Source organism: Narcine bancroftii, chromosome 12 (genome assembly GCF_036971445.1).
Source record: "Narcine bancroftii isolate sNarBan1 chromosome 12, sNarBan1.hap1, whole genome shotgun sequence".
Lineage (NCBI taxonomy): Eukaryota > Metazoa > Chordata > Chondrichthyes > Torpediniformes > Narcinidae > Narcine > Narcine bancroftii.
The window spans coordinates 18,800,771-18,828,642 of NC_091480.1; the positions used below are offsets into that span (position 1 = coordinate 18,800,771).

Below are 27,872 nucleotides of genomic sequence, written 5' to 3' on the forward strand. Positions count from 1 at the left end.
GGCAAAGCTTTATTTTAACATTAAAAGTGCAGGGAATGTGACTCCGTCTCCCCGAGGTGACATCTCCACATTCCCATCTCCCCATGGTACGCAAGACTGTAGGTCTTGACGGGCAACACAGTCTTGACAGCAACATTGCAAATGTACTCCCCTCTCCCACAGTGACATCTCCTAATTGTTAGTGCCAAATTGTGGAGGCCAAAATGTCTGGCACTAAAACGTAGGTGGAAAAGTGTCCTTAACCCATTAAATCATACTAACGTTTGGGAAGAGAAGATTATCATATAGACTTGTGAAAGTTAAGTATTATTTAACCAGTGCAACTTGAACCTATTGATCTGGTAACAGAGGGCAATGAAACTAATCCGACTGATCTGGTGCATGCGAGTTTCCCAAAGGTTGGAACACATCAGGCGGTGATTGGATGTATAGTAAAAACACAAAAATGCTGGAGAATCTCAGCAGGTCTTGCAGCATCCATAGGAGGTAAAGATATATAACTAATGTTTCTGGCCTAAGCCCTTCTTCAAGGTATGACCAAAAAAATCAGGAAGGCACCCGAATAAAAAGATTGGGGGAAAAGGGGAGATAGGGCAGGGGAGGGAGCACAGACTAACATTCAAAAAGTGATAATTGGACATAGATAGAAGGACAGGGAAGGAGATGTGAGAATTGATCAGGTGAGGGTAGCTCTGTGAATGAAGCGCTAGAGGGAAGGAGGAATAGGAATAGGGAAGGGAAGAGACAGGGCTAATGAAAACAAGAGAAGTCAATGTTGATGCCACCCACTTGGAGGATGCCCAGATGGAATAGGAGGTGTTGTTCCTCCAATTTGCAGGTGATCTCAGTTTGGCAGTGCATGAGGCCATGAGCAGATATGTCGGCATGTATTACCACAGGTAATAATCTGCTACTGCAGCAAACTGAGCTAAGGTGCTGAACAAAGAGATCTCCTAGTCTGTGTTGAGGAAGCCACAACATGAGCACTAGATACAGTAGGTGACCCCTGCAGATTCACAAGGGTTGCTTCACTTGATAGGACTGTTTGGAGCTATGAATGATGGTGAGGGAGGTGGTGTGAGCATAAGTATAGCACTTTATGCAGTCACAGGGATAGGTGCCTAGAGGGTGATTGGTGGGAAGGGAGGAATGGACTAAGGAGTCACGGAGGGACCAGTCCCTCCAGAAGGCGGAGATGGGAAGAGGTGTCTAGTGGTGGGATCACATAAGTGGCAAAGCCTGAAGGACGCTGCGAGACCTGCTGAATTCCTCCATCATTTTTATTTCCAAAAGATTGAATGATTTCCTCCTGTGCTTATATCATTCTGCACTCAAATCAATTACAAAAAGAATACTTAATAAAATATTATCAGTGCAGATTTGTTTATTTTTTCCTGCTTAGTCCAGAGTCACACCAACTTAAATGACCTTCAACCAACTAAGTAATTTCCTGCTTATGTGTAATAATAATGCAGCGTCGAGTTTTCATGGAACAAGATCATTATTTGGTTAAGAAAGCCCATTGACTTCAGCTGAAAATTTGGCACAAGTACTTATCCATACCCTTCAACGTGCAGCCACATCTTGTACTGACTGCAGAGTTCCTTCAACCTCACAAGTTTATCTGTGTGTCCTGCTCCTGGTGTACCTAAAAGTTTAAAACAATGAAGATTTTATTCAAATAACAGATCAAATAGTTCTCAATTTGTAGTGTTTGCAGATCTAATCTCATGGGGGTTCCAACTTTAAAATCAGTGTAAAACTTTCATGTTTGAAAGGGTTTGAGCTGGTGAGAACTATGTTTAAACAAAGGCATTTGGTTTCTAAAATACACTGAAATGCTAGAGAAATTGAGCTGGTCTTTTCAGCATCTCTAGGAAACAAAAGTATATTGCCGACGTCTCTGTCCTGAGCCCTTCTTCAAGGGGGAGAAGAGAGAAAAAAAAAAAAATCGGAAATGGTAGAAGCAGGATATTTCAGAAAGTCTCAGGATTCAAACAATGGGAATGGAATCCAGACCAACAAAAGGTATTAATTGGATGTGATAGGGACTAGGTAGGTTTATCATGTCTGTGTGAAAGGAGACAGGGAATGGGGAGACTGGGAAGTAGGGGTAGGGTTTTAATGAAACCCAGAGAAGTAAATATTAATGCCATCCAGTTGGAGGGTGCCCAGTTGGAAGATGAAAAGTTGTTCCACCAATTTACAGGTGGCCTCAGTCTGGTAGTACATGAGACCATGGACAGACAAGTTGGCAAGGGAATGGGATGGAGAACTGAAATGGGTGGCCACTGGGAGATCCACGTTATTGCGGAGGTGCTCAACAAAGTGATCTTCCAGTCTGTGTCCAGACTCACCGATGTAGAGATCACAGAGGGAGCACTGCATGCAGTAGATGACCCCTGCAGATTCACAAGGTGAAATGATGCTTCACTTGGAAGGACTATTTGGGGCCCTGAATGGTGCTGAGAGAGCAGTTGTGGGAGCAAGTGGAACATCTCCTGCAGTCACAGGGGTAGGCCCCAAGGGGGACGTTTGGTGGGGAGGGAGGTGTGGACAAGGAAGTCATGGAGGGAGTGGAGAGGGGAATATATGTCTGGTGGTGAGATCACAGAGTAGGTGGCAGAAATGACGGTGGAGGATGCTTTGGATGTGGAGGCTGGTGGGATGTTTCTAAATTTTAGATGCTGGAGACAACCACCATATCAATGTTGTATACACTGCCTGCAGAATTTTGGCATCTGGAGCTCGGGTTTGCTGATAGTTTAGAATGAAGGCTGTGTGGCTTCAGAGGCAACGGGTGCACTGGTCGAAAAGTCATTGGCATTCAGTGACTTGGGGTGTGGGGGGGGGGCTTTTTTTTTGCTTCTCTTTTCTCTGGCTGTAAGGGGTGCTGGGAAATTTCTGCTGATAGCTAATCTTTGTCTGCCTTACAGTAGACTAAAGGAAATTTCATGTATTATCACTTTTTTTTGTTTTATTATAGGACAATAAAATAATCTTGAATCTTAAAGATGAAAGGGCACTTTAAAAAAAACTCTGGAATGCAATATGCACATCAGAGGAAAAACTGCTTTCACGGGATTTGTTAGGTTCAACATAACGTATACGTCAGCACATAAGGTAACTAGGTATAAGAAGACTCCCAGAATTTCCTCTTAAAATGTAGCTTTTAAGTTCTATCCGCTGTATAAGACTAACCCAGATTGGGCACTGACTGCTGAGTGCTTACTGCCCCAATAATCCTTTGCTAACCACCCCACTGACAAGTGGAGTGATGCTGTTAAGCACTCTACGATGCAACACAGTCTTAGCTATTTAAAATGTAGCCAATTTATTTCAAGTCATGGCAAAATATTGTCCATTACCAACCATAATATGCATCAAATATTCCAAATTGGTGTAACATGAACACTAGTGATATCACTTAGTCATTGGTTCATTTACTGGAACAAACATGGTGTTGAGAATAATTTTACCATTTATTTGAAATTGATTTACTGATGGATATTATACTGTAACATATTAGAAATGTTGGCATTAAGTACAACGCAGGAATTTTCTTGAATTTATAGATTTAGTCTTGCTTTACAAGACGATCGGATGCAAATGGCGACTGCTTTGTTTACTGAGCTGTTATTTTATGTTAAGATAGTTTTATAAAACATTTTTATTGTTTTAATATAACATTACTATTAATCCATCTTCCCAAACACAAGTTTCAGTAGAAATATATTGAGTGAGAGGACCGTAGCAGCTATGTGAGTGTTTTATGTGGTTCTCCATCACTATGGGGTGCTCTAAACTACAGGATATCAAAGTTTGGATTTTATACTTGGCGTATAAAGCGACCCTAGTTTTGGGGTGACATTTTAAAGGATCAAATCCTGTCTGATACATCTACATCTATGGTAATTAAAGGAACATTGAGACAATGTAGGAAATTCAACGCAAGGAAGGCAATTTACAAAGGAAGGCTTTGGGGGACCTCGAGCCCTGGAAGAACAGGAATTATGTACGAGCAATATTTGAAGCTTAAAGAGTATGAGCAGTAGTTTTGGATGGGCGAATTTAAAGGGCAAACATTTCAAAAATTTATCCTGAAGACAAAGGCCGACACAAATGTTTCAGCAGCAGGGGCTTAAAGCAAAATATAGAGACTAGTGAAGGTCGCGTGGGATTGGGGATGGGTAAAGAAGAGGATGGGGTCAAGCAGGTTACTAAAGTTGTGAACACGGAAAAGCAGCCTGCTGCACAGAATGTAATGAAAAACAGGAAGGTGGTAGAGTTGGATGCCATTTGTGTACTTGCAAAAACTAACCATACATCAATACACCTTAATGAGTAGCAGAATGGAGGAGAGGGAAGGGGATAAATTTAGTGGTAGTTAAGAGGGTTGTTGTTTCTCCAGGAATAGAGGAATGACTTGATTAGAAGATATAGTGTTGCTACTGAACTAGTATTGACAGGCTTGGAAAATCAAGAGATGAGAGTTAAATTCAAGAAATTAAGTACATCTGCTAGCATCAGTAAAAATGATCAAAAAGCTAGCAGACAATCTGGTTCACCCATATTTCTCAGCAGAACAAATTTGCTGCCTTTATCCAGATGGGCAGTAGATCTCTGGTGTTGCTGGGGCAGAGTTGGCACATTTTCCCCGTCCCACATCCCAGAGACTTGCAGGTTGGTAGGTAAATCATCCACTGCAGTTTGACCCTGCTTCTCTGTAGGTAAGTGGTAGAATGTAGGGGAGGGGGAAAAAGAAGAGATGATGGGAATATACAAGAATAAAATGGGATTTGTGCAAGAAATGGGTGTTTGAATGACAAGTTGTTCAGTGTGGCCCTGTTTCCATGCCAATTTTATGGCCCTCTGTATCACTTCAAACCCACAGCTTTGTACTGATATTTCACGGTCCTCTGAAATTAAATAGCAAGCCATTCAGCTGAGACATTAAACGGTGTCTTCCATGAACAAATTAAAAGGTATTAATTTCCGTAACCATCTGCATCATTGATTAACAATCTTTGACCGCGATTAAATGAGTACCGGTGTAACTAAGTCATCCCACTATGTTGCACTACAGTACACAGGCAGTGAAGGAGGATGGTGCAATTAACTAATCACGAAAGGATATTACATGCCAGTTTCTGGATGGGTTTCAATATATTGTTAGTACAGAATATAAATGAACAGTCTGAGATGGATTTGTGAGAAAATAAGTGACAATAGAGGCAAAGAATCAAGAAGAATATGCAAGTTATAGTTGGAAGGATTGTTGGGGGGGTGGGGGTGTTGATGGCGCAATTAAGAATAGGGATTGATCATTTTACAAGCTGGAGGAGAGACCATTCATACTTCTTCCAAGCTGTCAATGGAAATACAATCGAGGAAATAGGTGTAACTTTTAAAATAAGCTCGGGAGACAGGAGAAATTTGTAAAAAAAAATTGGAGTAGCTTCGGTTGCAAATGATGCTGGGAATCTGACAAAGATATCTGTCAACTCATTGGAGGTGACAGTAAAGAACATAATGGAAAGGGAGTTTGGGGGACAAGTGAAAAACTGGGGGTTATCTAATCAGCTAGCTGACCAGAAAACTTGACACCAAAAGTTCTCTGTTTGAAAATAAGATATTATTCTTAAATCTATTAATCTTAAAAAGATAACTTCCAATATCACTTTTGGAATTGATTCCTTTCTCTCTCTCCTCCCCCATGCTTCCCCCCACCCCACCCCAGATGCTGTGTTCCTCTAGCAGTTTGGTTTTTGCTCCAGATTCTGGCATCTGCAGTGTCTCATTTCGTTTGGAAGCATAAATAAACAAATTATTTTTCTTATAGCTATATTTATAAACATACCCGCGTTTGCGACAAGTAAAAGGGGAAGCTTTTCACATTCAACATCGTCTTTAATGAGTCTTTCCAGTAGGGCTATATCCTATCAAATTAATGAATAGTCAATCATTAAAATTACACAAATAGAGTTTGAATAACCATCTTTCACACAATAATGCTGGAGAGATGGGTTGTAATCAGCAATCCAGCTGAAGTACATAAACTATTCGGGTGAGGTGATGGAATACCCCAAAACAAATGTAGACTAAAATACAATCCAAGTACAAAATCCAATTTCTCCCCCACTCCCAATTTATACTGAATCAAAAACTTACCATTTGATGCTGAGATCCAAACATAGTGTTACAAGGCACGGTACACATACAGGAAATAGGGAGACCAAGCTGAAATGGGAGGGAGGAAAAAAAGCACACAATTTACTTGCAATATACTGCAGACTCCCATCTTCTTAGATGCATCAGCCTTCTAAACAAAATCTCGGGACCAGGTCATGTCAGTAAATTTTCAACTTCCTTGAAGTGCCGGGAAATGCAGAAGTGCAGGACTCAGAGAGCTTGTGCAATTCCAGTGATCAAAATTTAGATTTCTGTATTGAACTCATTTTTTTTCTTATCCGTAGGAAACCTGTGATTTCTAGGAACTGTGCAATAATTGATTTGATATGAAGAATCTGCAGACTGCGGAGCTGGTCATATAAATTATTAATGTGCAGATTACTAAGATTGGAAATATAGTAGGTTCAAAAGTCCAGTTGCCAGAAATCTAGACCACCTGAGAACCTGGACTTCTCAATGGGAAATGCAGGGCTTTTCATTAAGGTAAAAGAGAGTGCAAGTAACTTTTTAACAATAGTTTTGCAGTAGTTTTTAAATTATTCACAAGTTCTAGTTTAAAAAAAAAACTTTTATTTTATGGATGTGATTCTACCGAATCCAGTGCAGAGGAGTTTTACCAGGGATTTTCATTGGTTGGAGTATGTTAGCTCAGAAGAGAGACCTGATAAGTTGGTTTTATTTCTTTTGTAGCAGAGAAAAAGCAAAACCAGTTTATCAGGTCTCTCTTCATAGCTGTATTCATTAAAGAGGATGTTGAATGTGGAAAGCCTCCTCTTTTATTTGTCATAAACACAGGTTGTTTACTGGAGCATAGAAGAATTGTGAAGACCTGAGGATTGGTCTATGAGCAGAGTACAAAGGTAGGAGGATATTTCGAGGGGATTGGACCAAGAATTGTTTTTCGATCTGTGGGATTTGAAAGCCCATGAGTGAGGTGGAGGCAGATAATCTCACAAGATTTTGGTATTCACGTGAAATGTCATGGCATTTGTACATTTAGCTTGGAGCCTTGCCAAATATCAGTTGCCTGCATCATTTCACCACAGCACTTGATGTCAAAAATCACGTCACTAGATTATGGAATGTGGAGCGTGGAAGAACAGGTGGCATTTCCTTTAATGTAAATCCGAAATGAGCTATTTACCCAACTTTAGCTTTACATAATTTAATGTAAAAATAATTATAAAAGTTATAATTTAAAATTAATAATTAGTCATTTAGCAGTCACTGAATTTACAAAAAAATAGCCACAAAATTAATATATCACTTGGTTTCTCCAGACACACACCCAAATGATTTCAGTCAGATACATTCAAGTTAAAAGAGCGCCAATTTGTTTTGTACAGCTCATTACCTGAATAATCAAGATATTGCTATTAATGCCCAAGATTAACAACAAATTTTGGCACTCCAAATTATGATTACTGATTCCACTATTCCACAGGGTATGGTGTCTCATTTGCAAACACAGGATCACTTGTACATTTTAGGGCCGGTAGAGACACAATGACTTATGTTGCAAAAAAAAGCAACAAAAAATACTAAGCCTTAAGCAAGCAACAATTAATGAGGAGTTAACTCTAGGAATAAAATTCTTTAAAAACAAGTGTGGAGTCACTTGCCAATTTCATAAACAATATTTCAGAAAAGAGAGAAAAATACTTTAACTTTATTCAGAATATTATTTTTGATTTGATTACATATGAATGCCTAAACCTTTGTTTCATTTTTTGTATAAATCTAACTCTACTGCATGAGCAAATTCTTCAATGTGACCGGCTAATTACGGTCTATGTTCATCTACCCTGTTTCATAAATTCTTCAATGTGACCGGCTAATTACGGTCTATATTCATGTACCCTGTTTCATAAATTTCCTACACATCCCACAAATTCAAAGTCATTAAATCATTATGTTGTCCTCATGGTCTCTACACATTTTGTGGCCAGTTTTTAAGAGCAGCCATTTTCAATTTTTTTGCCTCGGCCCTCTTAGGACTCTGGTCATGAAGCAGTCAAGTTTAGTTGGTTTCTTCCATACTCCTCTCCTACCATCTACATTAAAAAAAAAACAAATATTTTATGATTTTAGTCCGTGGCCCCTCTTAAATTTGCTGCAGCCCCTAGGAGTCGTATATCCCCCGTTGAGAATGGTTGTTTTAGAGAACAGTCACACCTGTCCCAGATATGTTACATAAGCCAAGTTACTCTTTCCTGAAAGTTATATCCAATCACAGGATTTTCTTACATAATTTCAGTCATCAAAGCAGTGTTAGTACAAGTACACTGCCACAATAACATTGATCCCTCTAGACAGAGGTTTCCATAAACTCTCATCGACAAGAAATGAATGCTAGAAAATGTTCAAACTGAAATGTAAACAAATGTTTCCAAATAACCACAGCAGAGAATGCATTGCAAGACTGTATTTTTACATCTAAATCCTTGATTTTCTAAATTTAATTTTGGTTTAGTATGCATACAGTATGTTAACAGGCCCTTTCAGCCTGAGCCCGTGTCGCCCATTTACATCCAATTAACCTACAACCCCAGTATGTTTCAAACGGGGGGGGGGGGGGGGAAGAAAACCCATGCAGACAAGGGAAGAACATACAGACACCATGGGATTCAAACGCCAGTCCTGATTGCTGGAGCTGTAATGGCATTGTGCTAACCTCTATGCCAACTGTTCCGCCCTATTTAATAATTAGTTCCGTCTGATATGCCGTTTTGCATGTAATGTAGGAATATATATTTACCTGGTTGCAGATATATTGGCCAAGGCCTGTTCTACTGGCAGCACTAATATAGAGGACAGGCAATTTTCTTTGAAAGGCATTAAAACCTTCTGTGGCATAGTCCTCGTAATTTGAATGAATAATGAGTTTGCAGACCTTTAACGCACCTTCCCGTTCATCTTTGTGATAATAGGCAGACCCATTTTCATACCTAAATAACAAAGGGCAGATCCTAATCACCATCGTGCATTTTGAACATTCAGGCTCATCTAGATAGTGTGGAACTTAAGTTTTAAACTATGCTTTATCAAAATACATGAAGGCAGATGGCAAACCTGGAAACCACAAAAGCAGTACTGCCCGAAGATACTGTCTTGAATGAGAGAACAGAATTCATAACCTTGGGAACGTGTGATAAAGGTACAAAAGGAAATTATTTGTCACATATGCCCACGGAAACTCTGCAAGAATTGTATGGTTTAATTCTACGCAGTCTTTTTCCCTACAACTTTTCCAATAAATCATCCAAGTATGAGAATTATTGTCAAATACACAAGCACAATGAATTAGAATTCTTACTTGCTGCAGCCATGCAGGTAAGCAAGATACACGAACAATAGTAACAAGTTAAATGACCACAATATGCAATGATGCAAAAGAGAAAATAGGAGAGATAAATAATCCTTTTGGCTTGTTGCCAACGCTCAGGACAAGAAAAAAAACTCCAGAGGGTTGTTAACTCGGCCTGTGACATCACAGGCACCAGCCTTCACTCCATCGATGTCTTAAGAAAGCAGCCTCTATCCTCAAGATAGGCTTTTCGTCGCTACCATCAGGAAAAAGGTACAAGAGCCCGAAGATAAGGACCCAGTGGCACAGGGACAGGTTCTTCCCTGCTACCGTCAGATTGATGAATGATCAATGAATCAAAGACACTGCCTTAATTTGACTTTTTGTGCACTATTTTTATTTATGTTTGTAAGTGGGTTAGATAAATGTTTGCATTGCTGCAAAACAACGATTTTGTCACTTGCTGATGACAATAAATTTTGATTCTGAAAATTTCAATTTGGGGGGTGGGGGGGGGGTGAAAGTAATGTTTCAATATTGCAGGCAGATCTTTTGGTGGTTCCCAAGCAGATGATCATGATCAGTGACTCTGCCACATTTAGCTTCTTAGTTATTAATCACTTCACATTTGGACTTTCTCTTTTCCATCAAAAAAAACCTCAATTATGGAGACTTCAAAACACCTGGGGATGATGTCCACAAATAATGACATATTTTCTGCATAAATTTCTCAAGGCTTAATCATTAAAAGCTATTTAAAATCTATTGTGCCATTATACTCTCCAATTTGCAATGGCTCTCTTCAACATAAATCACGCTCTAATTATTTTTCCGCTACTTGGAAAAAAAATCAAAGCATTATAAAAATATTAACTCCCTGAACACGCTGTTCTTGTTGCCGCCACAAGACTTGCATCATCAGGTTCAGCAACACCTGCTACCCCTCAGCAATAAGCTTAAAGACTCTTATTTTGCACATTATACTAAACTTTTTTTTCTCTCTGTATTACACAGTTTTGTTCACATTTCTCTCTTTGGAGTTTGTATTTTTTTTTTCTTGAGTGCAATTTATATTTACCAATAAGTAGAAATTCTGCCTGGCCTGCAGGAAAAAGAATGATGTCCTGTATGTACACTGACAATATATTTGAATTTTTAAAATTGACAATTATTTAGTTATCGATTTGTATTACCCTCACTTGACCAATTAATTCTCAGTATTAATGGTCAAAATAAATTCTTGAGAGTACAATTTTTAAGGACAATTTTGAACACTGCATTTGCATTTTTTCCAAGAAAATGTAAATCCAAAATTAACTGCTTTAGAATGTTTAAGTTTGCAATAATTTAACATTTAACTCTCTTTAATTGGATTTGTATATCTAGTTCAGTATTTTTAAGACTTCACATTATACAAAAAAAATTGGAGCCCTGATCTAATGTATGAGAAAATGGTAGAGTCTGAAAAATGTTGTCCCAGTAGGTCACAAGGAATATTCTATTAACTTTGACAAGTATTTACTGGTTAAGAAAATGCCTTTTTATATTTATAATGTGACTAACAATAGGATGTAAATAAATAAGTTAGAATGTAACATGTTGTAGAACCCTGCTATTTAGTTACCTCAAATAAGAACAAAGCACAAATACTTGAACTTTGAATTGTCAAGAACAGTTACCTGAAAAGTCTGCATAGCCAGAGAGTGGTATCTGACAAAATTCTTGTGGTCAGTTTTCGTAATCTTTCTTTGTCCAGCACAGAAATATATGCTGCCAAACTATGGCCCAGTAAAGAAATGTGACCTTGCTCACCCACATTCTGTAATCTGCTAAATACAGAGAGGTAGAATAAGAAAATCTCTTGCATTGAAAATATCCTCAAACAAAATACTCCAGTCACCAAAGTTTAACATCTAGACTACTAACATCATGAAGGTTTCTAATGTCTTAATGTTACAGTTAGGGGTCCTGGGAATGTCACAGAATTCCTCTCCTGAAGCATGGTCTTTCCTCCAGTCTTCTTCCATTGGGGATGCATTAGAAGCAACGATGTGTGCAGTTCAGAAATGTTTAAAGGACTCGTGAATTCCCATGCATTTCAACTCTTGTACTGTTCATTGGAAGCACACCACTCCAGTGAAGCAAGATCTCCGATCTCCAAATTTCAGAAACATCCTGGCATCCCATTGGAACTTGGAACAGTGGAATAAACCCATTGAGGCAAATTATCTTAAGATATTCCGAAAAACTGAATTTTTTTATATAAATGGGGCCGTAGACACACAAATTGGTGTCAAAATCCTATAAAGCCCAATCCAAAATTTAAGAAAATGTAAACATGACTTCAATGGTTCTTCAATTTTTAAACCATTTACCTTTTGATGGTGTTATCACCCTGCAAGAGCTTGCATCTTCTCTAATGCCCCAGGTTGACTTTCATCAACTGCATTTCTTGCATTCAAGAGTAGCGCACGCAATCTGAACAGCAGCTACAAGCAAGAGGAGGTCGTGTCGATTCTCAAGCTGCTTTGCACCATGATCTTTTTATGTCAATGCCACTATTCCTACACTCATCCCATATTTCTCAATTAATTGAACATCTACAAGTGCCAATCTTTTTTTTTATTTTTTTTATTTTTCACACCATAAATCACATTAACCATGGTACACACTTTTTCCTTTTCACACATATACAGTGCCATTTTCTCCCCCCCCCCTACAAGTGCCAATCTTTGTGTTTAATATATTGCCACCAGAATGAAGATCTTTCTTCCTCTCCTAGTCTGGAACGGGAAGCTCTTTCATTTGAGACTGCCTGTTCAAGACACATCAGCTAAAAGAAGCATCAACCCTGCATCTCCTTTTTCAAGTTTTTAAAACATTGTATGCTTCAATGAGGTCACATCTTATCCTTCTGCACTCCAGAAAGAATAGGTCCACTTTGCTTACTCGTTCATTAAAGGGCATCTCTGCCTTTCCTCTGTCACAAGTACTGGAAAGACAGGGAGACCAAACAAGTACACAATATTCCATGTATGCCCTACATAATTTTAGCAAAATGTCATTACCCTTACAATGAAGAGATTTGGGTTCTTAATTTCATGCTGTAACTGCATGGTAGCTTTTAGTGATTGTGTTTACCCAAGTCACACTGAAAAGCAATAATTGAAATCTCTCACCATTTAACAAAATACTTTGGTAGAAGAAAGACAAAGTGTATGACTTCACATTTCCACCTGCCAGATCTTCATTCCCAACTTCTCCAAATCCCCTTGAATCCTCCATGTATTCTCCTACAACTCACATCATAATCAGGCACAAGGGATTGAAAGATACCCTTTGGCTCAGCAGGTCAATGCTAACCACCAAGAAGCCATCCAAACTAATTTTACATCATTTTATTGTTCCCACATTACCTTTCACTACTTCCAGATTCTACCACTCACCTGCACACTAGGGCAACTGAGAGTGGCCAATTTACCAACTCACATGTCTGGGATGCAGGAAGCTAGTGGAGAGACCAGAAGCATTATTGGGTCAAAGGAAGAATAGGCAAAATCTACATAAGGAGCACTGGAGATAAAATTTGAACCCCAGATGACTGGAGATGAGGCAGAAGCTCCACAACTGCATCACATTGTCACGAGTTGGGCATCACATTGTCACTATTGGATGATCAACTGAAATTAAATTTCTACTCTTTAGTAAATGGTTATCCCCAAAACCTTGAGTGCATTGATAAGATTGATTCATCCCAATTTTTTTTTCTATCAAAAAATGTTTGACTCAAAAACAATTTTTTTCCTCCTCATTATGCAGTTAAGCAGATAATGCTTGATTTATTTTGAACTACTCTCTGCAACATCATTCAGGTGACTAGATAAGTTCTAGGTTTCTGCAGATACTGCTCATCATTATGGTAAGTTGATAGCTTTTGCTCAAAAATACAAGTTTCATGCACATTTTCAGCACTTTGCCATGATTTGTATGTTTTTATAGCAATTCCATGAATTTGACACAAAACCCCACACGATCACAACTTACTTTATAAAAGCATCAAATCTTATCTTCATTGCCGGGTACAAACCAATACTGTTTCAACTCACAACTGAGTCTAATTTGCCCCTTATAAATATTTGTATTTGTGAATGTTTGGAAATACAGCATGAAAGTTTGCTGCTTACCGAACGGACTGTGATTCCTCCTCATCCTCTCCATGCATAAGGTTCTGTACAAGTTGAAGAATGGATGCCATGTCCTGTCCACTGAGAATTAAGTATTAAGTTTTTTAAAAATGGAATTAAAATCAGTTTCTCGAATGAAATTGGAAAACAATATAGTTTGTTTTCTCATTGGAAATGCCATTTATGAGGCTGGGTTTCCAACTCTGCAGAGTTTTGCTTTGAGCTACTTCATATATAGGAAGTTGTTCAACACATTTTATCTTTAATCTTTAAAAAATAGTTCTCAAACATTTTGCAGTGGTACTTCTTAGCAAATCCATGAAATAGATTCCCCATAGAGATACTGTTATTTCAAAAAGCACACCAGTTGTTTCAAAATTAATGAGAAGGTTCCCACTGGGAATTCTAGCAATCAATACACAAGCTTAGAAAAATATTCTCAGCATACTCGCCCAATGCTTCCAAATGAAAACCCATTATTAATGTGGCATATTTAGTAATTTTCTTTAATTAAAAAAAAATTCTACTTTCCATAAAAGGAACATTTTCAATTGAACTGTATTTATTTGATTTGCGGGTATTATCTAGGAGCATTCTAGAGACTGAAAGATCGTTAGAAATCATGATTGAAGTTTGAGTATTTTGACATATAGACTATTTTAAAAATAAGCAAGGATGTTGAAATAATTATGCAAGTTAATATATTTACTGTGTAAAAGCATTTTTTTCAACTTTCTCATCCAGCTAAAAAAAAATCTTTCTTATCAGTTTGGTTCCCATTAATATTTACTTACAACAGCATAATTTATGGGCAAATAGTCTTTAAGTTTAACCTGAGAAACATGTAGAAATGCATCATTCTTGTTATCAGCTGACTTGCTATGAGCAGATTTGCATGCACGAGGATGGCAGTGTATAACTGGGATGTTGCAACCGAAGCACATACCACCTTCGTCTGTGGTATCCGATGAATATTTGCCAAGAGCTGGAATGCATTACACAGTCTCATACAGCTAAACAGTATGGAAGCACCTGCTTCTGCTCAACTCGTCTATGCCAACCAAGTTGCCCATTTGGACTGGTCCCACTTTCCTGCACTTGTTCCTTATCTCTCCCAAACTTCCCTATCCATGTAGCTGTCCAAATGTCTTTTAAATGTTGCAATTGGTTTCTCCAACTTGTTTCATATAACCACCACCCACTCTGTGATAAAATTGTCCCTGAGATCAGATCCCTTTTCAATCTTTTCTCTCAGTGGATTAATGTGATTCTTGCAGCACATAACCGTGACAGGCTTCTAATCTGAGAAACAATCCTTCACCTCCACCCTCTGGCTTCTTCCATGTTTCTTTTAATGTCATGTAATAATACATTAAAAAGATAACATACATGACAGAGTAACTATGAGCATTGGCCAGCATCCTAACAATAAGAGAAAGAAACAAGAGTTTCTCTCCCAGCTTCTATCATTAAGTTAACTTTGAATCCAATTGGCTAGCTCATCCTGGACCCAAGTGATTCAACCTCTCAGACCAGTCTACTGTGGTACCTTGTCCTTTCTTGTGCTGGCCAACAGCAATGGTTAATGTGCAGCTGGAGCTAATGTCAGAACCACTAGGAGTCAGGAGTACGTCTAGATTAACAGCCAAAACATTCATCATATGGATCGAGGAGTTAATCAAAAGGTCATTGCAGCCTTAGTGACAATGCAAATGCCATTTAGAGCCACAGTTGTCAAATGCATGAAAGTGGCAGCATCGCTGCTGGTGGAGATGTGGGATAGGGGAAGCAGGCTTCAACAATGCTGGCAGCTCTGTACAGATTTTAAGTGGCCTGTTAAAGGAACCGACAGTGTTTGTAAAATCATACAATAGTAGTCATCTGTCCCCAAAATGGTGATGCCTATGCTCAGCAGTGGCCACAAGGGGGAGCAGTGAACCAGTGCAGGGAGGGAGAATCAGATGAGACGATCCTACAGGATGGTGACTACAGCACTGGACCAGCGAGGGCTCAGGGGCTGAAGGACCTGCATGGGCTGCGGGAGATTGGCTCGTGGGAACGAGGTATTAGTGCTGGGATGTGACAATGCTTGGTTGGTGTAGAGCATGGCACCAGGGGTTGCTTCCCATGATGGGAGAAGTCATCGCGTTTCACTGGAAAGCTAGCAGCCCCCAGCCAGTAAGGTGCTGGCCCATCACAGTCAGTCTTCCTCATTGAGTTCGTGGGGATAATGGAGAGCTGTCTTTAACATGTTCTTCATTATTACATGACAATAAAGTTACCTTGAATCTTATTTGTTAAGCTGTCAGAGTCATGGAGTCAGATATGGAAACAAGTCTTCCAGCACACTGAGTCCACGCCAACTATCATTTATACTCATCCAATTTTATTGACCCTCCCACCCATACATTTCTCTCAACTACCAACGACCATCATTTATCCTACGAACTAGAGCATATAATGTGGTCCACTGTGAATAAACTATTTACAAACTTGATTTGTAACATTACTCACCTCCCCTGAAGTGGACCAGGGATATCTTTTCTAGCATATTTCCTTTTTTTTCTCTCTTCATCCACCTCCCTAATTTGATCAATAAATTGAAGTGGTTATTAATTTCAAGATCTTGCAAAAATGCCACTCAGTTTTCATGCATAATATATTAATTTCAAAATGCATACATATAATTATCTTTACTAAAAGATATTTTGACAGATAGAAGATTAAATATATTCAATTACAATATGCTGTAGATGTTATTTTATACATTTTAGTCATGAATGAAGGCATAATCTTTGTTCAATATTTTACAAAATCTAATTTTTTGGAGTCCTAATTGAAATTTAAAAGCACCTTAGTTATCAAAGAAATAGGAATTAACTGACGTAATAATTTTTCCCACAGCTACTTAATCCAGCATAAAATTTCCTCAGTGCTGAAAACCATTTAAAAAAAAGCACAGGAAGGAATTGACAGAGGAAATTAGAGTTTTCACAAAATGTAAAACTTTTAAAAAACACTTAGATGATTTGTCAGAATCTGGTCAGTGGGACAAATAAATATGAGACACAAGTATTGAACATTTTAAAGAGACAACCAAACTCAAAAGACCAGACAGCTCCGCCAACATTGGCCTGTTTAAATGCCACAAGCGCACAGTTAGCAGAGCTGTTAACGCAACGCTATTACAGCGCCAGTGACTCGGGTTTGAATCCGGCACTGAAATAAGATGTTTGTACATTCTCCTTGTGCCTGCATGGGTTTCCTCTGGGTGTTTCGGTTTCCTTCCACCTTTCAAAATGTGCAGGTGGGAGAGGGAGCATTTGTAAGTTAATTGGGTGTATTTGCGTATCACAGGCTCGTGGGCCGAAAGGGCCTGTTACCATGCTGTATGTCTAAATTTAAATTTCTATGTATGTGCACAGTTGGATTGAAATCTGACAAGGTGCTTTGCTGCTGGACTCTCCACTAGATCAATCACATTTATGTTTGGAGTCAGATTTGATCTTCACAGGATCTGCAACCCTGTGGATTTCAGATGGATACTGATGAACTGCAGAGAAAAGACAAAGGATAAGTTCCTTTCATCAAGATATTCACCAAAAGTAAAATATTTTTGTTTTACTTATTGGGAATAAGCATAATTAGCAACTTTATTAAAGATACATTATAATTTTTTTGGTATTGTCAATGGTTTTTAAATCTTTCTGAATGTTAGGGAAATGTAGCGACATTTATCTTCTCATCTGTGACAGCCACCCACAAAACAAATATATAAAGGGGGCTAGCTACAGCATGTGTTAGAGGTCCAGCCACCTTTCGTGCTGCACCAGGATTTCCAAGTTTCTTTCTTAGTAATTGGCCTAATTACTGTAATAGTACCAAACCCAAGAAGAGTGAGGAGCTGGTCCACAGCCTTTCAGCTCCTCTATGGGGACCTACTTCCTGACCATCCCACCCGACAGTCCTCTCCAGGTTAAAATCCTCCGTAAATTGGGCCAGTCGCAGTTCTTACATGATGTTCTGAGAGGTCTAGATCAAAGATGGCCGCAAGTAGTGGGCGAATAATTGCAGAGCATTTTGTATCTGGTAAGCACAGTGCAACGCTAGTGGAGGAAATGGTGACAAAGCTGTCTGCTTTGAATGGTGTCAAATACCTTTCAAGTTGTTGTTGCTCCGCTCATCCTGGCAACTCAACAGTATTCTACCACACTCCTGACTTGTGCCTTGTAGATTCTGGAAATTTCTTGGGGTAGCAGAGGAATGTCACCTGCTACAAAATATAGCCTCCGATGCATTTGCGTTCGTTGGGTACGCTCAAGTGTTGATAAAGATGCTATCAATTGTCAAAGGCAGGTGGTTATCTTCTCTTTTGTTGGAGATACGTGCTGATGAAACACAACTGTTACTCGCCACTTATCAGCCCATGACTGAATGTTGCCTTGTTGCAGGCATAAGGAGTTGTGAATGGAAATGAACATTGTGTTATTATCAGTGAACATGGTGGAAGGAAGGTCATTGTGAGGCAGCTGGAGACAACTGCACCAAGACTCTGAGGAGCTCCTGAAAGCATCTACTGGGATTCAGATGGCTGGCATCAACAATTGCAACCATCTTCCCTTAGAAGAGGTAAAACTCTAACCACTAGAAGGTTTTTACTTTAACGCACAATGACTTCAGTTTCATCAGGTAACACATCGCCAAGCTCAGTCAGATGCTGCCTCAACTTCAAGGGCTGCCATTCTCATTGCACTTCCAAGCTTCTCTTTGACCCATTTTTGATTTGGACCAAGGGAGTAATGTGATCTTGAGACCAAGTTGTTCTGCAAAGGCTGAACTAGGTATCAGAGAATAAGTTATTGATGAGAAAGTCCTGCTTGATAGCACTGTTAATGGCAACCTGTATCACTTTGCTGATGGCTGAAAGCAGACTGATAGGACAAATCTAATCAGCCTTCCACATCCAGATGAACAAATTCAGGTCAGCAGGCAGCAACTGCTATCATCATATTTTGTGACAAGTTTTTGATGTGCCATACTGTTATGCAACCTTAAGATATCAGGATGCATACTCACGGAATAACCAAAAATGTAATAATTCTTACATACAGAATTTTGCAAAGTTTACACAAGCCATTCACCAAGAAAAAGTAATGTTATTTAAGTATTAAAAATTCCAAACTAACCTTTGAGACTCCTCCAACATCTTCATGGCCTCATTGAGGTTTTTGCCCATCTCAGCTAAAGTGGGATCCACCATCTGTCAAGCAAAAGTCTACATATTTACATTCAAATAAATACATCATAGGTGTGTCATACTCTCATAAAAAGTAATTGTTTGCTGCAGTAATTCCTGATACAAGTTTTCTTCTTGGTAGTAAAATGCAAAGTAACAAAAAGCCAAAACGTGTGGCAAAACCAACTTGAATGCATGGATAACTGAACGTTTATTTCAAGTGTAACTGAAACTGGAGACAGGGGCGATCAATTAAGGAAAAACATTTTGGCCCTACAACTTTAACCCCTTTAAATCAATTGGATGAAAAAATACAATATTCAGATAATTGTGACAATACCTAACATTAAAATGAGTGGGATTTCATGAAATGTTCATATTGTGTTCTCATTCTGTATGTAAAGTAAACCCAGTATAATTCTAAACTTGAAACTTGCGAAATGTATCGTGCGTCTAATATTACTTCAGATTATTTAAGAGAGAAGTGATCAGAGAAATTTGAAATGAAGAATTAAGAATAAGACAAATGTACTCAGCACAAGAGATTACAAAGACTGAAACTTCTGGAGTAATTATGACAGCACATTAAATAATCAAAATATGAAGTTTATGCAATAACATGGTTAACTTATTAATGTACAGAAAATTGGCTCATTCACTGGTTAGCACACTCCAATTTCCTGTCAAACAGCTTGCAATAGCCATTAGGAGTCTTTCAATGCTATAAAGAAACAAAATGTAAAGAACATTCACCATTTAAATGATTATTAAATACCCCCTCCATAAATCTTCGTCCGCGAAGCCAAGCCAAAGAAATACATATTTGTAATGTAATTATTTCTCATTTTCTTAACATCCTCAGGGCAAAATCCTATGCTTCCTCACTTATAGACTCTGAAATATTAAACATCAGAAAACTCTGCTCTTCCAACTGCCAAGAGTTCACATCAAAAGGAACATTTTGTTGAGACAATGATTTAAATTCTCATTGCAAAGTTAAACCAGAGTACTACCAAAATATTCAATTTCAGTGAGGTATGGTTAATGCTGGCCATTCGCATGATTTCATCGATGGAGATTTTGTTCTCCATTTTATTTTATTAGGAAGACTTAAAAATGCATAGACTCCACCTCCTACAACCTCAGGACTTTGTACTAATCTCGACAAGAAGATATGAAGCCATGACGATAAAATAGAGTTCATCTTTTTGTCTACAATTCTCTCGTCTCTGTTAATAATATTTAAAGATCAGCATTTTTTTAATACAGCAACCAAATCATGCATACACAGTTAAAATTCAAATCTTCTAAAATAAAATGATTTCTAATTCCCTCGCAATACACATCTTCTGGACGAATTCAATGATTTTTATGTTCGGTTTGAAAGAAAAAAAAGTCAAGAACCCTCATGAGCTCCCACAGCCCCTCGTGACTTTGCTTCCAGTCTCTGCGGCTGAGGTGAACAGAACCTTCAGGATGGTAAATCCTTGAAAAGACGATGTATGTGGCCGTGTCCTTAAAATCTCCACAAACCAACTGGATGGAGTTTATGCAGACATTTTCAACCTCTTACTACAGCAGTCAGAGGTCTCTACCTGCTTCATAAATAGCATGCTTGAATGGAAACTAGTGAATATCCTCCATGACATTATACTTAATTAAACAAATGCTCTTCCCTATGGATCTGAGGTAATTAAGAAAAGCTGTATATTCCAGATAGCTTCTCAATATGAAATGTACAGATTTTCTTCAAGGGATACAAGTGAAATCCAAACTGAAAATTAGCTGAAAGGTGCCAAATATATGAAATCTTCAGAGTCTGGGCAGATGAAAGATGTGAACAATTACAAATAACCAACAACACAACCTGCTGATACGGTTCTCAATAATCCCATCATAAGCAATTCAAAGAGTCTTCGATCACAAGATTCAAAAGACCAAAGAAAACTACTTTTCATAAATTGTGTCCACACAAAGTAACTAGAATCTTAATATAGTTAAGTAAATTATATGGACTTAAATTTTAAATATTTTGAATTCATTTTCAAATATATTTGAAGTAAGTGTGCCAATCAACACAGATCAACCTTTATACAAATCGGTGAATGCCAGAGACAAGAAAATATACTCGAATCAGTCTTTCATATTTTATAAATCACTTCTGATAAGATAGGAATGCAAAGTCAATGGACTCTTCAAGAATTAAATGACACCATTGCCCATTAATCATTTCATTATAATTCCATTAATCATCTTCATTTTAAAATACTCGTTTTACAATTTGTGGTAGATGGCACAGAAGGACTATAATTAAATTCTAAATAATTCTTCAGTCCATTTCACCCACAGCCACTAGCTCTTTTGTATTAGTCACAAAGTTTGGAGATAAATAATTACATTATGAAATTTTAAAAGGTGCACCCTTCATGTTATCAGCGCTTTTGAATAATTTTAAAACAAAAAAAAATTTAGATACAGTATGGCAACAGGCCCTTCCAAATACACCAGTTAACCTACAAACCCCGTATGTTTTTTGGAGGTTGGGAGGAAACCCAGGCCAAGTCAGGGAGAATGTACAAACTCCTTACAGACAGCACTAGATTCAGACCCGGGTTGCTGGCGCTGTAATAGCGTTGTGTTAAGCGCTCGGCTAATTGTGATGCCCAATAATGTTTGGTATGTTTGAAATTACAGTTTAACCTGGCCTTAAACTTTGAGGTCATCTTTAATCTTATTCATGAGCAGGTTTTTAAAACAACAGATAAATAATAACTACACTAAGGTAGGTTATTAATCGTCCAATGCTATGGATGTTGATAGTGACAGAGGCAGACAAAGAATGAGAAGTGGGTTCATGGTCAGATAGCATAATAGCTCTATAAATAAATGATCAGGTCTTGACTGAAGGAATTAAGAGTGCAACCACATTCTGAAATGCATACAAATTATCAAATGCAAAAAAAAATGCTTTATTTAAATTAGAAAAAATATTATGAGGAAAAAACTTCAGGGAAGGTCAGGCAGCTAATAGTGAAATGATACAGATGCTAGAAATATTGAACAACAACAAAAAAAATCAAATGCTGGACAAATATAACAGATTAAAGGTTGCATGGGAACAGAGAAACTAGCATAAAAGCAGAAAATACTGGAAATACGCACGTTGAACAGTTTCTGTGCAAAGAGAAACAGAGTTCACAATTCAGATCTACTTGTCAGAACCAGTGAAGAGAAGCTTGAGTTTTGGAATAAAGCTCATGCTCCAAAACTGGAAAACAAAGACAACATTGGAACAATCAGAAAGAGATGGTAGAAAACAAGACAAAAATGGGAAAGAGTGAGATTCTCCATCAAGAAAATGGGAAAAAAAGAGCATTACAAGAAGCAGGCTTTGTGCAGTTAGCCATTTTACATGAAAAAAGGTGGAAGCAGTACAATGGTTTTCCCAAGTCACACCTTGCTTAAAGCAAATTTGAACATTCAAGTAATTGCAAACACAGGGCAATAACAGCCATAGTTACAAAATGCTGATTATAATAAAAATTTCTGGAGCCTAGCCTCTATTCCCACAATAAATGAGATAAATGTTTCCGTCAAGAATGCAACTTTTTGCAATGACAGAGGGCTTATTGAATTTTACTTCACTAAAAAAAAACTTCAAATTCAATGGCTATTGTAGTACTGTAGCGTACAACTTGCACTCTGTTGTGTATGCACTTAGACAATTAGGACTCGGAGACATGGTGCTTTTCTCATTCTTTAATACTATCAGACTAACATGGCTACTGACATACAGAGATACATAAATGGATGTGTGACATCATTACGTAGGCGTCAAGATGTCCAGCAGGACGGGCTTATACACACCTCTCTTCCTCCCTGTGCAATAAATCTTGAATAGGCCCCCCTCTAACTACCATTACTACATCAAGCCTATGACTACTAGAGAGAATTAGGGTACATATACTGAGTGATTATAATACAGAAAGGAACAATAATAATTATGGAATATAGTCCTTAAAGTGCTTGGGGGCACTTCTTTCTCTCTTAGACTGCCTTGGCGAGGCATGCTTGACCAGTATTTGCTTGGGGCTGTTCTGGGTGGGACCCATTGAGAGTCAGGTTCATGGCGACTGCCAGCCTTTGCTGGACTCCGGGTTTCTTCATGTTGGGCTACTTGTCGCAGTTACTGGGCTACCCGTCTCCGCCCCTTTTTCACTTGGCCCAAGGGTTGGATTTACGTGGCATGCCACAGCAGCTCTGGTTCTACCTCCTCCAGGTTGCAAGGTAGTTTGTGGACTTTAGTGTCAGACAATTGGTCAATGTGTCGCTTCCATAGTCTGTCTCCCACTAGAACAGTGTATGACCTGGAGCTCAACTTTTGTAGGATCACCCCTATCACCCATGGGTGTTTGTATTGTCTGTAATCTTTTGCCAGTACTCTCTCGCTCACCTCCAGTGGTCTAGGTAAAGTTTGTGGCGGTGGATTTTTCTAAACAGAGGCCCAGATCCGGGTGAACTGTGGACACTCCAAACATCAATTCTGCTGGAATGCGTTTTGTGGTAGAATGCAGTGTATGTTTCTGTACCCTAATAGGAAATCTGCAATTTTGTGAGTCCAGGAGGTGTTCAGAAGTTCCTTGCTTGTCATTGCCTTTTTGAATGTTTGCACAAAGCGTTCCACCTCCCCATTAATACTTGGGTGATAGGGTGCCGACAAAATATGTCTGATATTGTTGTCACACATGCATTTTTTTCAATATATAAAAGGTTCTGATGTAAACTGGGGTCCATTGTCTGTGACCAATTCATGAAGTAATCCGTATGTGGCAAACATGACCTATAGACATTCAATTGTAAAATCGGCTTTGGTGTTTTTCATATGTGAAACTACTGGCCATTTGGAATGTGTATCCACCTCTATAAGGAAAGTCTCTCCTATTAATGGCCCTGTGAAATCTACGTGAATCAAATGCCAGGGTCTGGAAGGCCATTTCCATGAGTTGGCCTCGGCCTGTGGCATTTTTGGCTGCATTGACTGACATATTTTGCATTCTCTCACTGTTATTTCAATGTCTCTTGTCTATTGATGACCACCAAACATGCATCCAGGCCAGCTCTTTCATTTGTACCATTTCTGGATGGATGCGGTGCAGCTCTGATAATATGGTGTTTTGCATTTGGCCAGGATAATCGTACAGGTACCCCAAAGTAAACATCCTTCTTCAAGGCGGCATGTGAAGTAAATTTTCAGGTCTTCTGGTATGACCTCAGATTCTGGCCATCCATGAAGGGTGAAGTATAAGACTGCTTAACGTTGCTTCCTTTCGGGTTTCTTTGCCGATCATCTGAGCTGTAATGGCAGTTGTAGTTGTTCTTGGTTGATCGTTGCTGCCTCTGCTGTCCATTCAATAATTTCTTCTTTTTGTTCAGTTTTGGGTAGTGGTAAATGTGACAAGGCATCCTTATTGCTGTTGAATGTTCCCGGTTTATGTTTTACCTCGTAGTTGCATGCAACTAGTAGCATAGCCCATCTCTGAATTCTGGCTGTAGCTAATATTGGTATCCCTTTGTGAGGGTCCAGATCAAAATTAGAGGTTTGTTGTCAGCGATCAGGGTGAAAGTTCTTCCATAGAGATATTGGTGGAATTTTTTTTTAAACTCCAAAAATTATTGCTAATCCTTCTTTTTCCAGTTGAACGTAATTGCGTTCCCTTGGAGTTAATGTCCGTGAAACATAGGCCACTGATTGCTCACCCTTATCTGTGATATGGGACAATACTCCTCCCAATCCTACTGGTGACACATCAATGGCTAGAGTCACTTCTTTGTTTGGGTACCATTTGTTGATGTTAATATTTCCTTTAGTCGATCAACTGTGTTTTTAGTTTCAGTATTCCAGTACCATTTTTGATCTTTCTTGAGTAAATGGTTTAGGGGGCTGCATAGTGTAGACATGTTAGGGACATGTTTCCAATGGTGATTTATATGCCCTAAAAAGTCTGTAAATCTGACATTGATTGGCTATGGGACTTTGCGAACAGCTTCTGTGGCTACCCCCTCATCAATTGTAAATTGTATGTCACTGAGGGCAGCATGAAGACACACTTATCCCGTCGTAATTGTACGTTGGCCTGTTGTAGTCTGTTTAGGACTTTTAAGATTTTGTAAGTGTTCCTGGTCATTTTGGCCCATAATGATATCAACAAGGTAACATCCCACTGCTAATCTGTGTCCATTGTAGCTTGAAAAATCACAGGTGTTGCTGATAAGGCATGCACTTATAGGTGAACAGTTCCAGGTGGGGATTGATGGTCACACGTTTTCTTGATTCTTTGTCCAACTCTATTTGTTGGTACGCCTGTGACAATCTAATTTTGTGAACCTTTGCCCTCCATTTAGTGCTTGGAATAGTCTGCTTTGAGCATGGGGTGTTCTGGTACTTTTAGTGCCTGGTCAATGGTGACTTTGTAATCGCCGCAAATGCGAATCTCACCATTTGTTTTCCGTGCAGTATGATAGGCGCTGTCCAATCACTGTATTCGATTGGTTCTAATATACTTTCATCTTTTAATCTATTTAACTCAACTTCACTTTTTTTTTACTTTCATTGCAATGGAACTGTTCTAGCTTTGATGAATTCTGATTCCACAGTCTCTTTTAATTGAAGTTTGGCTTGAACCCTTTTTATCTTTTCTAACGCTGGTTGGAAAACCACAGCATGGTCACTGAGTATCTTGCTCGGTATTGTCTTCGTGGTTTATGCTCAGTATTGAACCGATTTCCAGCCAGTCTAGGGGAATGTGTTGTAGCCAGTTTCTTCCAAAGTGTTAGTCCCTGGGTATCTATGACGTGGAGAGATAGTGTTTTTGGTTGTTGCTTGTATTGTACCTTGACTGTACATTTTCCAAACACTTTGATTTTGTCTCCTGTAACAGATCTCAGCATTACTTCAGTTGTTTTCACTGGAAGCAACCGTTGCTTGAAATGTAATGGCATTAGACACAGCAGCCCCCGTGTCAAGCTCCATTTTCAGAGGTTTGTTGTTTATTTTCAGCTGAATATAAATTCCTGTGCTTTTTTTGTTTCTTTCAGATGTTTAAGATTGCAGATGTTGTTTCATCGTCTTCAGAGCTATTGCTCTGCTTGTTGTTAGGGCTGCTCTTTCGCTGCTAGCGCTTTGACCTCGGCTGAGTGCTTATAGCAATTTTGAGTTCTCTTTCATTTTACTGTTTCTTTAGTTGGACATCTTGCTTTGATATTTCCATTTCTGTTGCAAAGGTGGCATTTGGAATTTTTGAAGAAGCAGTTTTCTGGGCAATGGTGTACTTCCTGAAACAGAAGCATGGTCGGTGGGAAAACCTCTGACCAGAAGGTCTTATTGGCCCACATTCAAATTTTTGTCTGCCATTCCTCAGCTGCAGGCGTTCTATTAGTGATCTCGAGAGTTACTTCGTCATCCATTGCCATGAATTTCTGTTTTGCCTGGTGATCTGCTAACCCCATCACTAATCTGTCCCGAAGTGCTTGGGTCAGAAACTGCTCAAAGGGACAGTGGGTGCAATGCTGCCAGGTATTCGCTTATTGCCTCCCCTGGCATTTGTTTCCTTTCATAGAATCATTGCCTTTCTGCCATAACCGGTGGTCTTGGGCTTAAGTGGTCCCCCAGTTCTGTGCATAACTTGCGGTGTCTTTATTCCTGGGTCCTCTAGGGACAGCAAAGTTGGCATTTGTTTCCTTTCATAGAATCATTGCCTTTCTGCCATAACCGGTGGTCTTGGGCTTAAGTGGTCCCCCAGTTCTGTGCATAACTTGCGGTGTCTTTATTCCTGGGTCCTCTAGGGACAGCAAAGTTTTAAGGAGATCGAATGTTTTGCTGCCCATTATACTGAGGAATAAGGCACGTTTTTGGTTTACCGGGCTTCAAGAATAGTGTTTAAACCATTCTAAGTAATTACCCCAACTTTCATTTGCTTCGTTGAATTCTCTGAACTTTCCCTCTGCCATCTTGGCATGCTTTCACTTAAATGTTTCGGTGGAAACTCATGGAGTTCGTTAGGTAGTCACCTTTTAATTTTATCCTTTTGCTTCCTGCCCCTGGTTGGTGCATGGAGCATGCGTAGGGTTTGTTTTATTCCCTGTCTCCACTGTTGTGCACTTACACAATTAGGACTCAGAGACATGGTGCTTTTCTCATTCTTTAATACCATCAGACTAACATGGCTACTGACATACAGAGCTACGTATATAGGGGGAATTACTTCATGATGTGGGTGTCATGATGTAGAGCAGGGTGGGCTTATACACACACACTTTTTTTTAAAATGACTGGCCCTTGGATGTTGCTTATCTCCTGTTCTCCAAACAACAAAGTAAAGCATTTTCTGTAACATTGCATGTGTTTTTCCCCCTCCAAAATGTGAGAATACAGTTGCCTGACACTGGATAGAAGAGCTAGATGATTTGGTTATAGAAAGGCAGACACAGCTAGTGCAGTGGTTAGCTGAACCCCATTAAAGCGCGAGCAACTCGGGTTAGAATCCGGTGCTGTCTGCAGGGAGTTGTATCTTGTCCCCGCATCTATGTGGAATTTCTCCAGGTACTCAGTTTCCTGCCATGCTCAAAAGACATACGGTCACATGGGTGTGTTTGGGTGGTACGGGCTTGTGGGCTGGAAGAGCCTGCATCTCTAAATTAAATGAAATGTATTCTCTAATGCTTGGGCTAGCTCAAAATTTACTAATGGATCCAGTTTGACAACTTTCAGTGGTTCATGGCTAAACTAACAAATATCAGGCCTTCTAAATATAGTTAAAGCAGCAGGTTCAGATTTTATTGATTTACATATTTCAGCATTTCTGATGAACTACCAACATTGCTTTTCATTTAAGTTACTCAGCTTGCCTCAAAGTAAAAACTTATGGATTCTGAAAAATATTAAAATAAATAAAAA

General features: G+C 38.9%; 1 protein-coding gene across 3 annotated transcripts in view; it reads right to left on the bottom strand.

The window, feature by feature from the left end:
* Positions 1 to 27,872, bottom strand: part of pdxdc1 (pyridoxal-dependent decarboxylase domain containing 1) — a 57,256-nt gene that overhangs the window by 22,997 nt on the left and 6,387 nt on the right. The window contains exons 2-9 of one of the 3 annotated variants that reach the window (XM_069905807.1): positions 18,870 to 18,943; positions 16,198 to 16,266; positions 13,684 to 13,764; positions 11,179 to 11,325; positions 8,951 to 9,140; positions 6,172 to 6,240; positions 5,861 to 5,939; positions 1,564 to 1,648 (exon numbers count right to left, since the gene is read on the bottom strand). In XM_069905807.1, the coding sequence (XP_069761908.1) occupies positions 1,564 to 1,648; positions 5,861 to 5,939; positions 6,172 to 6,240; positions 8,951 to 9,140; positions 11,179 to 11,325; positions 13,684 to 13,764; positions 16,198 to 16,266; positions 18,870 to 18,943 (794 nt within the window). Of the gene's footprint in view, positions 1 to 1,563; positions 1,649 to 5,860; positions 5,940 to 6,171; positions 6,241 to 8,950; positions 9,141 to 11,178; positions 11,329 to 13,683; positions 13,765 to 16,197; positions 16,267 to 18,869; positions 18,959 to 27,872 lie in introns of all 3 variants that reach the window. The other 2 variants (XM_069905806.1, XM_069905808.1) reach the window with 2 other exon arrangements.